At 39.5% G+C, this 13,607-nt stretch overlaps 1 protein-coding gene across 1 annotated transcript; it reads left to right on the forward strand.

Moving 5' to 3' along the window:
- Positions 1-130: 130 nt before the first annotated feature.
- abcb10 (ATP-binding cassette, sub-family B (MDR/TAP), member 10) lies at positions 131-13,107 on the forward strand. Its single transcript, XM_086285304.1, has 14 exons — positions 131-2,006; positions 3,719-3,925; positions 4,718-4,920; positions 7,585-7,719; positions 8,252-8,398; positions 9,008-9,143; positions 9,237-9,332; positions 10,662-10,871; positions 10,962-11,041; positions 11,181-11,361; positions 11,880-11,923; positions 12,080-12,114; positions 12,271-12,329; positions 12,430-13,107. Exons 1-14 carry the CDS (start codon positions 1,571-1,573, stop codon positions 12,621-12,623), a joined length of 2,163 nt encoding a protein of 720 aa, XP_086141430.1. The 5' UTR covers positions 131-1,570; the 3' UTR covers positions 12,624-13,107.
- Positions 13,108-13,607: the final 500 nt, after the last annotated feature.

Here is a 13,607-nt window from a genome sequence, read left to right on the forward strand (position 1 = left end):
CATAAATCAAGGACTTGGCTGGAATAGCTCAGGGTAATTTAATCAACCCACTGCTCGTTCTAATCATGACTAATGATATATTTAATCAGGTATCAGGGGACATAGATAAATCAGTTTTCACTGACAACACAGCCACCTGGAAGAGAGGAAGGGAGCCTGCAGCAGGTTTCAAATAAATTACAGGAAATAGGCAGATACAGATGTGGGCAGCTATGTGGTGATTCCTTTTTTCTCTGGAGAAAATGAAAATGATGCAATTAACCAGAAAGCACACGAGAGAGGACTGTTTTACCCATACAAAGCAGATATGACAGCAATAATCATGTTACTATGGTGAACAATCTCACAGAAAGAAAAGTTTTGTTTTACATAATCTCAGTTCTGACAGTCAGTCAGATTTACTATACAAAGCACCCCCCACTATATTATTGCCTAGAAGAGAAGGGGAGGGAAATTAATTTGTACTGGAAAATGTGGGTACGAGAGGAAATGGACGAGGTGGAGGTGTCACTAGGTAAACTGGCATATTTCAGCAAATACTATGCTAAACTGCCTACTGCAGCAGTTTGGATTCATAGTAGAATAGTACAGGTGCTGCAGTGCCCTGCCTTCAGTCCAGACTTTTCACCAACTGAAAACATTTGGAGCATCATGAAATGAAGAATACAGCAAAAAAGGACTTTTAAGCAGGTAGCAACCTCTATCAGACAAGAATAGGACAGTATTCTGCTCCCAGAAGTCCAGCAGTGGGTCTCCTGTTACCAGATGTTTACAGATGGTTGTTAAAAGAAGAGGGGATGCTACACAGTGATAAACACGGTTCTATCCCAGATTATTGAAACCTGTTGCTGCCTTCAAAATTAAAACGAACTCTTATTTTTGACAAGATGAAACATATTCACAGAATAGTAAAATGTCTCTTTTAAAAAAAAAATGTTTTATACATCTTCTATGTTCTATAAAGGGTGAATTTATGAGATGAGATTTATGAGCCACCATGTGCGAGTGATCTGGGATTGTTTGGTTATGTCTGGGAAAGTTTATATCGTCAGCCATTGAAGTCGGCGTTGAGTTGGAAGAGGTATCTTATGTATGCGAGACAAATCAGGGTCACCGTTCCTGTTTATATCTTTTACCCTCTTCGTTAAAGTAGGTCTATCCTTTCCAGCGGACTTTCTGTTGGTCAGTATTTGGCAGCTGGTGTTTTCACTTCACCCGCCTGCCAAACGGACTTTTAGCGGCAGATGAGAGCGACAGGCGGGGTGTTGGTAGCTGTTCGGTGATAAGAGATAAAGTGGGTAAAAGGTGGCTGTCAGGAACAGATAAAATTGACAGCAACGGTCTAAAAGCGACAATGTAGCGGTTACAAGCTGTACGGGAGGACACGGTGTGTTGGCAGACCGGCTGGATGTCCAAAAATGTTTCTCCTGGTGGACTTACTGAACCAGAAACACATCGACACCCTCAAAGACTGAGTCCGGAGAAAGCAATACAAAGAGATTTATTTATATTTTTTGACGAAATCATCAAGTATCATATATTATCTGGTAAATAGCTGTGAAATAGGACGATGTGTCTTTTAATACGCGTGCCAGGCTGCACACACAAAGTGCATCTATCCAGGTTGAAGCTAATGCATTCTAGGTTGTTATGGCTGGAGCATCGTCCGACCTTCTCAGCTGCCCTCCGGAGGACGAGGCAGTCATCCGGGCTCAAATCCTCACTCCATCCGACCCTGGCATTCCCTGTGTGGGCTCCCAGGCCCTACATTACGGTCCTACCGCGCAGCCCCCTCACGGGTGTCCCTGTGCTCTGCGCACACAGCCGGACTCTCGCTCGCACACCTGTTGCCTTTGCTAGCTCTTCAGCGGCCTCTACACCCTCACCTGCCGGATCAGTGAAGACCCAGGCGGACACAGAAAGAAGCCAGGCCCCCACCACGGTCCCCCTGGAGGATGTTAAAAGGATTTTGAGACTGGCTCACCCGGAGAGAGGAAGACTGGCAGGTAAACTTTATGTGACCTTTTACCTTAAGGTGTAGCCATTAACAAAAACCATCAACAACATAACTGGATCATTAACTTTAGGTGTTTCACTGACAGAGTAAAAAACATTTCTTATTTTTAAAGTGCTTTAACCTTAATAAAAACAAGGTGTCACTTTTATTGTAATTTTAGAAAACTGTGTCTGATACTCCCTTTTGTGGGAAATATACGTTGATTTTGCATTTTATAATTTAAATATCACTGACTCGCAAAATGTGGACTGCTGTAGGTGATTTACAATCATTAAAAAAAATGTAAATTTATTTTTAAACTTGACATGACGTGAATGTATTTTTAAACTTAAAAAAGCAGTGCTAGGGATTTAAAAGGAAAAAAGAAAGAAATAATAGTAGGCTTGAACAGTAGGAAAGACTTCAAATAAAACAGGTGCCCAAAGTAAATGTGTTACTGTGGAATCAGTTCGTTTTTGTTTTTTTTTAGTTATGTTGAGTGCCAAACACATTATATGCATGACAAACCCCACACTCTAGTCTGTGAGCTGTGATGCTACTCTGTGACATGTGCTGCAGAGTCCTAAAGCGTTGTAAACAATGATTTTGGTGCCCGGCTGATAGTGTCTCTATCTGCTGACACACTTTATCAGTTACCTTTAGGATATTTACAGCATTATGAAAGTTGATCCTTTCCTTCTTTTTTCCCGATGCCCGCAAAAAACGTGTTAGCCTTCTGCTCAGTTTAAATTTCAGTTTTGTTCACAAAATGGGCAGCAATGTCAGAAAATGGACAGATGTCTATTAACCAAGGCAATATAGACTTGCTGTCCTAACCATACACAGCTCATTCACACTTATGTGCATAGCTGACACCATTAGGTCCATTTTAAGCCTGGAAAACCCCTGCTTATGTTGTGTAAATAGCTGTGGATTATTATTATTATTATTATTATTATTATTATTATTATTATTATTATTATTATTATTGGTCTGAAAACCTTCAAGCTCCCCTGGAGGTTTTTGCGTGTCGGGTTAAGTTTCAGAGCTGATGGTGTTCTGGCACACTTCATTTCTTCTGTTCTCTGGATTGATGATGGCACAAATATTACAAAAATAAAATCACAAATCTATTTCTGCTTGCCAAAGCTGACCTCACACATTAAACAAGAGGTTACTTCCTGTTTCTGTAGAAGTTTATTTGTAGTTTTATAAGGTTTTCGTAAGTCCTCCTGTTTCCCAACCCTCATGTCATGTGCATGCAAGCGTAACAATCAGTTGAAGTAAAACAGTGTCTACACTTTTACCATGTTTTTTGTAATCAGTGACAACCGGTCACCTCACTGTACTTTACAAAGTGGTCATTGTATTTTCTTTTAGGTTAGGGTTGCATTTCTTTAGGGTTCACAGTTCTTTAGTATCTCTGGCTTACATTAACCTCATCTGATCTCATGTCGAGACTGCAGCTGTACATGTTGAAGTCAAATGGTATTCATTGCCTACTATAAACCTTTCTTGCTCCTCTTTGCTCTGTTTAAAATATCTGTGACATTAGAAAAACCTCCCATAGTAGTTGTGTTGGTATAACTCTTTCAAAGAAGAAGATAAGACTTTGTTTAATAATTTCTAGCCCTGGGTTTTTATTTTTCACACACATTTAAAGTGTCACATTTTTGCTTTGGTTCTGATTTTTCTCTCTTTTTGTTGTTTTATCCACCACAGCTGCTATAGGCTTCCTGACTGTCTCCAGTGCAGTAACGATGTCAGCTCCCTTCTTCCTGGGCAGAGTGATTGACACCATTTACGCCAGTGCATCAGACGCCGAGACGATGACGGCCTCGTTGACGTCGCTGTGTATCATGCTGGCGGGGGTGTTTCTGTGTGGTGGAGCGTGTAATGCCGCCAGAGTCTACCTCATGCAGTCCTCAGGTGAGATTTACTCACCTGACGTAAACGAAGGCACTTAATTGGGTAACTATTAAAAAATTAAAAACACTGGACAGCTGAGACTACAGTTAAATTTGAGCTCTCTCCTCATGGTCTGTGCTTTAATCTTCATAGTTCAGGGAAATAATCCAAACAACCATTTAAGGAATTATTTATTTAAGAGATTGTTTGCAAAGAGTTGGATCTAAAGGTCAGTCTTACAGTGTGACCTGAAGGCTTTGATGTGATTGTGTTACCACAGAGAGCCTCGTGTCTTGCCCTGTTTATTTATTCAAAAACATAAATGTCACAACTACAAAGAGGTGGTTTTATGGAAAACTTAGAAGCTGTAGTTACTTTTGCCAGCCATTATCCCAGCACAGAGACTTCCTGGAGTCTCTGCTTCTTTTTCTTTCTCAGCCAAGAGTAACATTAGAGTGTTGGGGGGTGGGATGAAGAGCAGGACGTCCCAACCTCCTGTCTGGCTGAGGCTGTGTGGCTTCTTTTCATACTTGGAAATCTAAATTGGCTGTAGATGTGAGCATGTGTGTTACAGGATTTACCCAACCTCTCAATGGATGGATGGACATGAATGAGGGAATCTCCCAAAATGTTATTCTATCTCTTTAGTTAATTAATAACACCTGTAAACATTGAATTTACAATTGGCCAAATACTTACCCGAACATAATCAAGTGTGAACCAGACGTTTTTCTGGCATGGCCGAGTGCATGTAATTTTGCACAGCAGCAGTTGCTTTCTCCCTCTCTGATCACGTTTCCCATCTCTCTGCAGGGCAACAGATTGTTCGTAATCTCCGTGCCTCCGTCTTCTCCTCCATTCTCAGACAGGAAGTGGCATTCTTTGACAAGAATAGGACTGGCGAGCTTATAAACCGTCTCTCTGCTGACACGGCCGTGGTGGGCCGCTCAATCACAGACAACTTGTCAGATGGGCTGAGAGCCGTTGCCCAGGCAGCTGCTGGTGTCAGCATGATGGTGAGTACATCCCCTCCGAGTGTGTTGCTCTTGTCCCTCAGGTCATATCTGAACCCTCTATTATTGTTTTTTGTTTGTTTGTTTGTTTTAATTCTTTATTTGCAGTTGATATTCATAAATGCAAATTCGGAGCCAGTACGATCTCATATCTTCTGTTGGCTTTTACAGAAATATGAAAGTCTCATGTAATCTATTCTGGGAGGGATGGAGTGCACACACAAAGTTATGAAGAATTTTCAGAGCGACTTCGAATTGATGATATAATATATCTATCTACTCATGAATTGTGGGTGCTTTAGGCAGCAACCAATGTCTTTAGTGAGTGCTTTTTTTTTTTGCAGGCAGAATATCAAATATGTATTCATTAGAGTGTATCAGAGGAGAGCTGCAAAGGTAGATGAGTGTTAAGTATGTGTTTCAGCCCTTTGTGAGAAGTGAATTAGTGAATGTCTGCGTCATAGGGCCTCATCAGCCGACATTCCCAGAATATATGCCAGTGATTGGTTTCCTGGAACCCACACAGCCACGTTTAGAATCTCCTCCTGCAAAATGGGCTTTCTGTTGTGGTGGGATAAACAAACAAATTAAATATGCCAATTCAAGTTCTTTCACTATCCGAGAATATGTATATTTCCACTGAAATTTAATACATTCAACTAGTTCTCATTGGATATTAAGAAATTGCTCCTTTTTTCCCTGCATTTCTCTTTAATGATTCCATGGTGTGAATATATTTATTTAATTATTTGGTCAAATGCTTTTTTTTTATTTTTTTTTTATAAATTTTAGAGATGTTGACCTTAGTTGAATCACTTTGGTAAGCATCAAGGAATATTTTCAATATTGGGCCATTAAGATCTAGTCTGTGTCTAATGGTGTGTTCAAATATCTGAAAAAGTCCTGTTTTTCACAGTGACAGACCTTCCTCAAACTTGATCCATTTCATTAGGCTTAACCTCAGCATGTATTTGTAAATTATCCTCTAGTTTATCTTCTCTTCTTAAAATATCCCAGACTTTCAGCTGAACCTTGATCCATGGATCTGTACATTATTTATAAGTCAGGTTTTATATGCCACTAGTGCACGCACCAAATCCAGTGGTATATAAAAAAAATAATACGTAAAACAGTTGGGCTTACACCAAAGGAAAATCACAATGTGATGTTTTAAAAATAGGTTTTAAGTTGCTCAGTCATAAATATTTTTTGTCATAAAGTGTCAAAAAACAACAGAAAAATGCTAAAGTGTATTTTATATAATATAAAAAATACTGTACGTCTACATGAAGACCAGCTGGGAACCTGGAAAAACCCTGTGAATGAGGGAGGAAGCATAAAAAATTGCTGATTAAATAACTGTGTAATGATTACTATGGACATAAATATTATAAAGTCAATGTCCTGGAGCCACAAAGATAATTATCCTCCTCAGAATGAGCCTTTTGAAAAGGCACACACACAGCGGTGAAGTATTTTGCTCTTATCCGTGTGACTTCTGGAAGCAAAGAATTGTTGGAAATGTCATCTTCAAGCTGAAATGTCACGTAGTTCCTGTTTAAAAAAACCTTCCTTGTATATCTCTCACGCTCTCTCTTACATTAAAGCTCTGTTTTAGTCATTGAGCAGCACTGGAGCAGAGCATGTCTGCTTTTGAAGTGTCTTATTATTATTTTTTCTGTGTCTGATCTGCAGCTTCTCATTCTCTGCTGCGTGCTTGTGGTCACAATGCTATTGTTAGACTATAAAACTGTTGTACAGCAGGTTTACCAAAATAATTATTAGCATGAGGAAATGAGTGTGAGGAGCTGCCACGTCTCTGACAAACAATGCTCATTACTAAAGTCACAAAATGTGTATATGTGAATATAAATCATGTAGAGTTTTGACAGAGAGGTTGCTAAATTGTTGCTTGCTTACTGGCCTTTTAATAAACTGGTTTATCAATAGTTCATTCTACCCATTTTCATACTTTATAAGATTTTCTTCATGGTTTAACCTCTCCCCCTTTACAAGGTGTTTTTACTTCTTGTAAGGAAGTAAATGTATTTCCACTTTTTGTAAATGGTCAAGGAAATGAATGGAAGTAATTACCGTAATCAGCTGTTAAACTGGGTGGATCAGAGTATCACAGATCACAATGGCTCCATTAGCTGTCTAAGTCTTGTGATGTGTCACTGTGACCTCACTGATTTAAATGCTTTCACGCTTAACAACAAAAATGCACCCAGATTTCCGCACAGTGGCTTCTACAGTGGATTCAATCAGATCAGAGCGAAACCGGCAACTTTTTAAAATTTTAACACAAGTTTAACTTTTACTATTTGAAGAAGAAAAGATTTTCTTCCTTGTCAAGTGAGCTATAACTGAGGTTTTAATGTTGCTGATTAACTCGATTAAACTTTTCAGTAGTAATACTGAAACAACGCCAAAATAAAATAACACTCTGTCTTCTTGTGGTTGGTGTAGATTGTGTATTGGCCCTTGATGTTTGGTGTGGAGTATTATCGTGACTTAGGATGGTAAATGAGTAAATATATTTTCTTTCATGTTTTGCATCTTTATCAAACTCTTAAAGGTCATCAGCTGTGTTGTTACTGTGAAACCATTTTCTATAAACTTCCTTCACCAGAACTCCTGTTTTCGCTTCTTTCTCTCTTCTTCTAGTTCTACGTCTCGCCCAGTCTTGCGAGCTTTGTGTTGCTGATTGTTCCTCCTATGGCCGGTCTTGCTGTCATCTATGGCAGATACCTTCGCTCAATCTCCAAGCGCACACAGGACGCACTCGCACAAGCCACACAGGTACGCAAACAGACCGACACCGCATCTGGGTTAAACAGCTTGAATTTATATTACTAGGATTATTGTTATGATCCAGTGTTTTGGTTTTTAAGGGTAGTTACCCAGTGTTTTTGGCCTTTTCAAAAAAGATCCCATGTAAGTCCTACAAATAAAGTTTTCAATTCTTCACAAAATAAATATTATTAAATATAACAATAATTTGATAGGTTAAATAATAAAAAGATACAATAAAAGTAAAAAATAAGTTGAAAATGTATAATAAAGATAAACTACAATATAGAGCCATGTAAATATATGACTATAGTGCATAGCTTAAATAGTTTACTAAGTGTGGTGAATGTAATTCAAAGTGGCTTTGAAGGCAGTCAGTATAACAGAGTGTTGTGCAGTAGATCCTTAGTTTTGTGTACATGTCATATAAGTGCTTTACTTCCTTAGGTAACTTAATTAAATAGGCAGACAGAGTAAATTTTCTTGTTGATAATTTGATTTTCAATCAGTGAAGTCCTAATAAAATCACGTTCGTGTGTAGTTGGCAGAGGAGCGAATCAGCAACATGCGGACAGTCAGAGCTTTCGGTAAGGAGCTGTCAGAAGTCGACAAATACACACAGAAGACTGACCACGTCCTCGGCCTGGCTAAGAAGGAGGCTGTGATGCGGGCTGGTTTCTTTGGAGTGGTGAGTACGTTTGTGTCCTTTCAGTGATGCAAATCAAATACGTTAGCAAATGAGGCGTTGCACTCAAGCTTCTGCTTTTTGCCCCATAGTTTGAGCTTGTCACAATCAAGGAGGTGTTGCACCATAATTGCCGTTTGATTCAGTTCTCCATGCAACGACGGAGAATATTTAAACCAGCCTGTGTGCATTAAAAGTTAAATAAAGCGCAACGCAGCATGTCCAGCGTTATAGCTTTTAAACAGTTACGTAGTCTATAAAACCTGCACGTCTTCTCTTTTCATAGCTTGGATTACTCTCCTTCTTTTATGAACGTGATCATATATAAAGCATTTAATCAACACCATGTGATGCACTGTCAACAATAAACATGCACTGTGTGTTACCTTTTATTGCAGGGCTGATGAGTGTGTTTGTTGTGAGGCACCAGATAAATGTGCAATATTTGTAACAGGCATTAAGACAGAGACTGGTGAGAAAACTCAACATTTAGCTCGTTGTGCTGGTTCCCTAATAGATGATTATCAGTGTAATTGAGGAGCAGTGGTCCCAAATGTTATGTTAATTAGATAACATGTGATCGGTGTGTGTGTGCGTGCGTGTGTATTTCAGACTGGTCTGAGTGGTAACATGATGATCCTGTCGGTGCTCTACAAAGGAGGCCTTCTGATGGCCAGTCAGCACATGACTGTGGGAGAGCTCTCATCCTTCCTCATGTACACCTTTTGGGTGGGCATCAGTATCGCAGGTAAGATGTACATATTCATACATACATACCAGTGTATGTAGCATGTGGATGTGCAGTTGCTGACAGCACGCTGGTTTTATGTTTTACTTGCAGGTCTGAGTTCGTTCTACTCTGAGCTGATGAAGGGTTTTGGAGCCGGGGCCAGGCTCTGGGAGCTGCTGGACAGAAAGCCTGAGTTTCCTCTAAATGGTCAGTACACACAACATTTTATTATTCTGATTTATACCTGCGCGTGTTATGTTGTACTACTACTCACTCAAAGTGTATTTGTATAATGCCTGAGCACATTTTACCTCTAAAGTCAAGTTCAAGTGAGTCTTGGACCAGGTCCATTATACCAGAGATGCCACATACAGACCATTGAAACTCTCCTTTCTGCCAGTGTAAAGAAGTGCAATTTAACAGTGCCTCTCAGTTTTCCTACATTATAAAGTCAGAGTCAGCACGACTCTTTGTGCTTAAAGTTTTAAGAAATAAATACAAATAAAAGAAAAGGCTCTGGTAGTTCATAGCCCAGACTGTGCTGTAATTATAAATCATAAAGAAAATATCTTTTTTTTTTTTTTAAAAAAATTTTTTTATCCTCATTGTGGACCCAATGTCGATAGTGGAAAAACAGGAACTGAATTGTTTATATTGTTTATCTATTGCTTAATTACATTGGTTCCCTATGAGTGGCCATGGGGAGGTCTTACCGTGTGTGCGTGGAAAGAGAGGAGTTGAGATGGTTAACGAAGTGCAGGCCAGCAGGAGAGCGGGGAGGAGGGACGATCAATTTAATGGGTCTCTGGTTTGTTTGGGGAGCTGAGCAATAACTGCTCTGAAACCTGAGTACGTGATCTTAGCCTGGCCACAGAACTCTCGAGTGGTTTTGTTTGTGGCGGCAATTTAATCTAACATCGAACTGATCCGACTACCAGGTCTGCTCCTCGAGTTTGAGCTAAACGGCTCCTGTTGTCAGGTGTGCTTTAAAATCTGGGGCAAACTGGAGCAAACAAATTGTAGCAACCTGCCTAGTTGTGCTAATGTTTCTCTCACTGTTGTCTGAACTGAAAACACAGGCCCCTAATTTATTTACAGGCCACAACTGAGCTTCAAGTACAGTAAAACTTCTCAGATGGAGAAGCGTCAGAAATGCAAATCCTGACACGTTTAGCATTTTGCTTTCATTTTTCCTTAATGAAATAAATAACCTAAAGCAAGTTTTCAGACTCTTTTCAAACCAGAACAAACTGTAGGTCAGAAACACAAAAAGTGGTACAGATGCTTTTATAAGCAAAGTATGACGTTGTTGCATAGAAGTGCGTTTACGCTGTATATTAATTTTCAGAGGTTTTATTGATAGTTTCAAGTTGCTACTATAAAACACAAGTTGATTTAACATTTCGAACATCTCTCCTAGAAACATTCATCTCACATTTACGTGTTTAAATGTACGATTTCTGTTTAAAATCAATCTCGAGTCGAGTTTTAAGCTTTGTCTGGTTTAATACAATAAAATCCTCTGCTCCTCCACAGAAGGTAAAATCCTCCCAGCGGACCAGCTGAAAGGCCAGCTCAAGTTCTGTGATGTCTCTTTTGCCTACCCGACACGTAAAGAAGCCCCCATTTTCCAGAATCTGAATCTCTTGGTCCCGGCCGGTAGCATCATGGCTGTGGTGGGGGCGAGTGGATCTGGGAAATCATCCATGGTTTCACTTCTTCTCAGGCTGTACGACCCCGATGCTGGTGAGAACGAGCTCGTTCTGTCCTCTCCGCCGTGACTGTAACACTTGAAGCTACTGATAAAGTGGATTTGACATGGATGTTTTTGTTCAGGTGTGATCACCATCGACGGTCATGACATCAGGGATTTAAATCCTTACTGGCTCAGAAGTCACATTGGAACTGTTAGCCAGGTAATACTTTAATGGTTAACTTGTTTTATACAGCAGATATAACGCACACCACACAAGTTAAATACGGCAAAAGCAATTCATAATGTATTACAATACATGACCTCTCACCCCTGCTGCACTTTTCGCCTCCCTCTTGCAGGAGCCGGTGCTCTTTTCCTGCTCTATCAGAGAGAATATCGCTTATGGAGCGACGGATCCAGATGCTGTAACCACAGAGGACGTCTACAGAGCAGCCAAAGTAGCCAACGCCTATGACTTCATCCAGACGTTTCCTAAAGGCTTTGACACTGTGGTGGGGGAGAAAGGAGTGCTGCTGTCAGGTGAGGAACCAAATCAACTATTTATGAGCCGACACTACAGAAAGTTTTATTTGTGAGACTTGAATGGGAACTATTTTTTCATCTGTCCAATTCCTTAGACATTTATTTGTGCTTTCACTGTAGTGCCTTAGACTGCTCTAAATGCTCCCAGTATAAGATAAATTTAAAAAATATATATTTAGTGCCATGAATTAAATATTTAAGAGTAAAAATATGGAGCTGAACATGAACACAATAGACCTCATTTAATTTGTTTTAATTACTGAGGAAGCATGTTCAAAATTCTCATCATGAATGGATGGATTTAAACTCCAAAATCATTTTATGTTTTAATATTTGATACTACCTGTTCAGAAGCTCTATCTTTAGACTTTAAACTCCTTAAATGGGCGCAGGTTTCTTTTTTGAAAGCTCGCGCTATCAGAGCATCATTTCATTATTTCTTTCTGGGGTTTTTAGCTGCTGTTGACTAACTTGACTCTGACTGTGCACATAATTACCTTGTGTCTGTTTGTCAGGTGGTCAGAAGCAGAGGATAGCCATAGCCAGAGCTCTACTCAAGGTAAATAGACCGTAATTGTTTTACGCATCTAGAATCATTGCATTCACCGAAGAACTTGAGTAGATTTATTTTGACTAGAATCTTCTACTCTTTTTCCAGATTTCCTTTTTGTGTGAAATGGTGTCTTTTAATCATATTTGTGGTTTCTTTCCACAGAATCCAAAGATCCTGCTTTTAGATGAGGCTACCAGGTGAGAGACGGGGAATGAATTATAACTTATCATACTTTGTTGATTTGTTTGTCATTGTTTGCTCATCTGAACATGAATACGGATTGTAAGTAACCTGTGATAGAAACTTAGTTTAAAGGTGGATATTAATTTATTTTAATCTTCATTTTTCTGTAGTGCGCTGGATGCTGAGAATGAGTTTCTTGTCCAGGAGGCTTTGGAGCGTCTGATGGAAGGTACACTTTACCCGCTTTGCTTTCCCTGCCTTTCCTGTTGCGTCACACATACGTAACCACACTTATATTTTATTTCGTGCTGTTGTCGTCCTTTTAACAGGGAGGACAGTCGTGATCATCGCTCACCGTCTCTCTACGATTAAGAACGCGGACGCTGTTGCTGTGCTGGACCAGCGGCGCATAGCTGAGTGTGGCCAGCCTACTGAGCTGCTAGGAAACAGGCAAGGACTATTCAGGAAGCTGATGGAGAAACAGGCGTTTCTACAGGAAGAGCAGCAGCGAGCACTTATCTGATAGGACAGGGAGCACGGATGCGTGAATGATAGAGAAATCAGGAGGTGAGGTCACTGTCTGTGATAACCTTTGAACTCCAGTTGAAGGGAAGCCACTGGAAAAAATCAAATTTTATTTAAGGCTGAAGCTTTTCTTTCTGTCTCGTTGCTGAAAAGACTGCCGTACATAGCATCACATGTGGATCACTCAGTACTTTTTGAAAATATCTCATCTTATGCTGAAGAAGGTGAGATTAAGAGAAAGGACTTATAACTACAGTTTTAGGGGAAAAGCTCAAATCCTGTTTTCTATCATTCAGACGTTCAGGAGGAATTTTGAAGAATTTAAATGTGACACTGTGTCTGCATCTGGATTTCTTTTTTTTCTTTTTTTTTTTGATCAAGTTACCAAAACAGTCCAGATTGATTTTTACAACTCTGCTAAATGTATATTTGTTTTTGTCTCTCTACAGCTGATTTTTTTTTCTATAAAGACTTGAAGCCTTTTACTGTCATATTAGAGTCTAAAGAACTAATGAAACAAATGAGCAGCTATATATATATATATATTTATATATATGTATGTGGTGTTTACACCCTTGTAAAACAGGACTGAACACTATTTTAATACATTTTGATTAATGTAAGCACATTTGTCAGTTTTAGTCTAAACCAGTTACACTCGTGTAACTGTTTGTGTTCAGGATTTAACTGACAGCCTTGAAACTGTTGAACTCTACTGTCTTTGTTTGTCAAATGTAATACAAATGAGTTCAGATGCAGGGTAAAGCTGACTGAGGCTGCTGACCAGACACTTTTATGTTTGGAGATCTGCTGCTCTCAAGGAGGAAGGACACTGGAGTCAAGTCAATAGCGTCTGTGCAGGTCTGCGTATCATCAAAACGTCTATTTCACTGTCAGAAATCCACATTTTCATCATCTTATATTGTTTTCAGAAAGCTATGCAGCGCAGATGAGAGTTTAACCTTTTAATTTGGAAAAGCCG

Source organism: Aulonocara sp. 'chitande type north' Nkhata Bay, linkage group LG1, assembly GCF_057382095.1.
Source record: "Aulonocara sp. 'chitande type north' Nkhata Bay isolate Kocher_YH1m ecotype deep benthic linkage group LG1, A_spYH_male_GT1.1, whole genome shotgun sequence".
NCBI classification, from domain to species: Eukaryota; Metazoa; Chordata; class Actinopteri; order Cichliformes; family Cichlidae; genus Aulonocara; species Aulonocara sp. 'chitande type north' Nkhata Bay.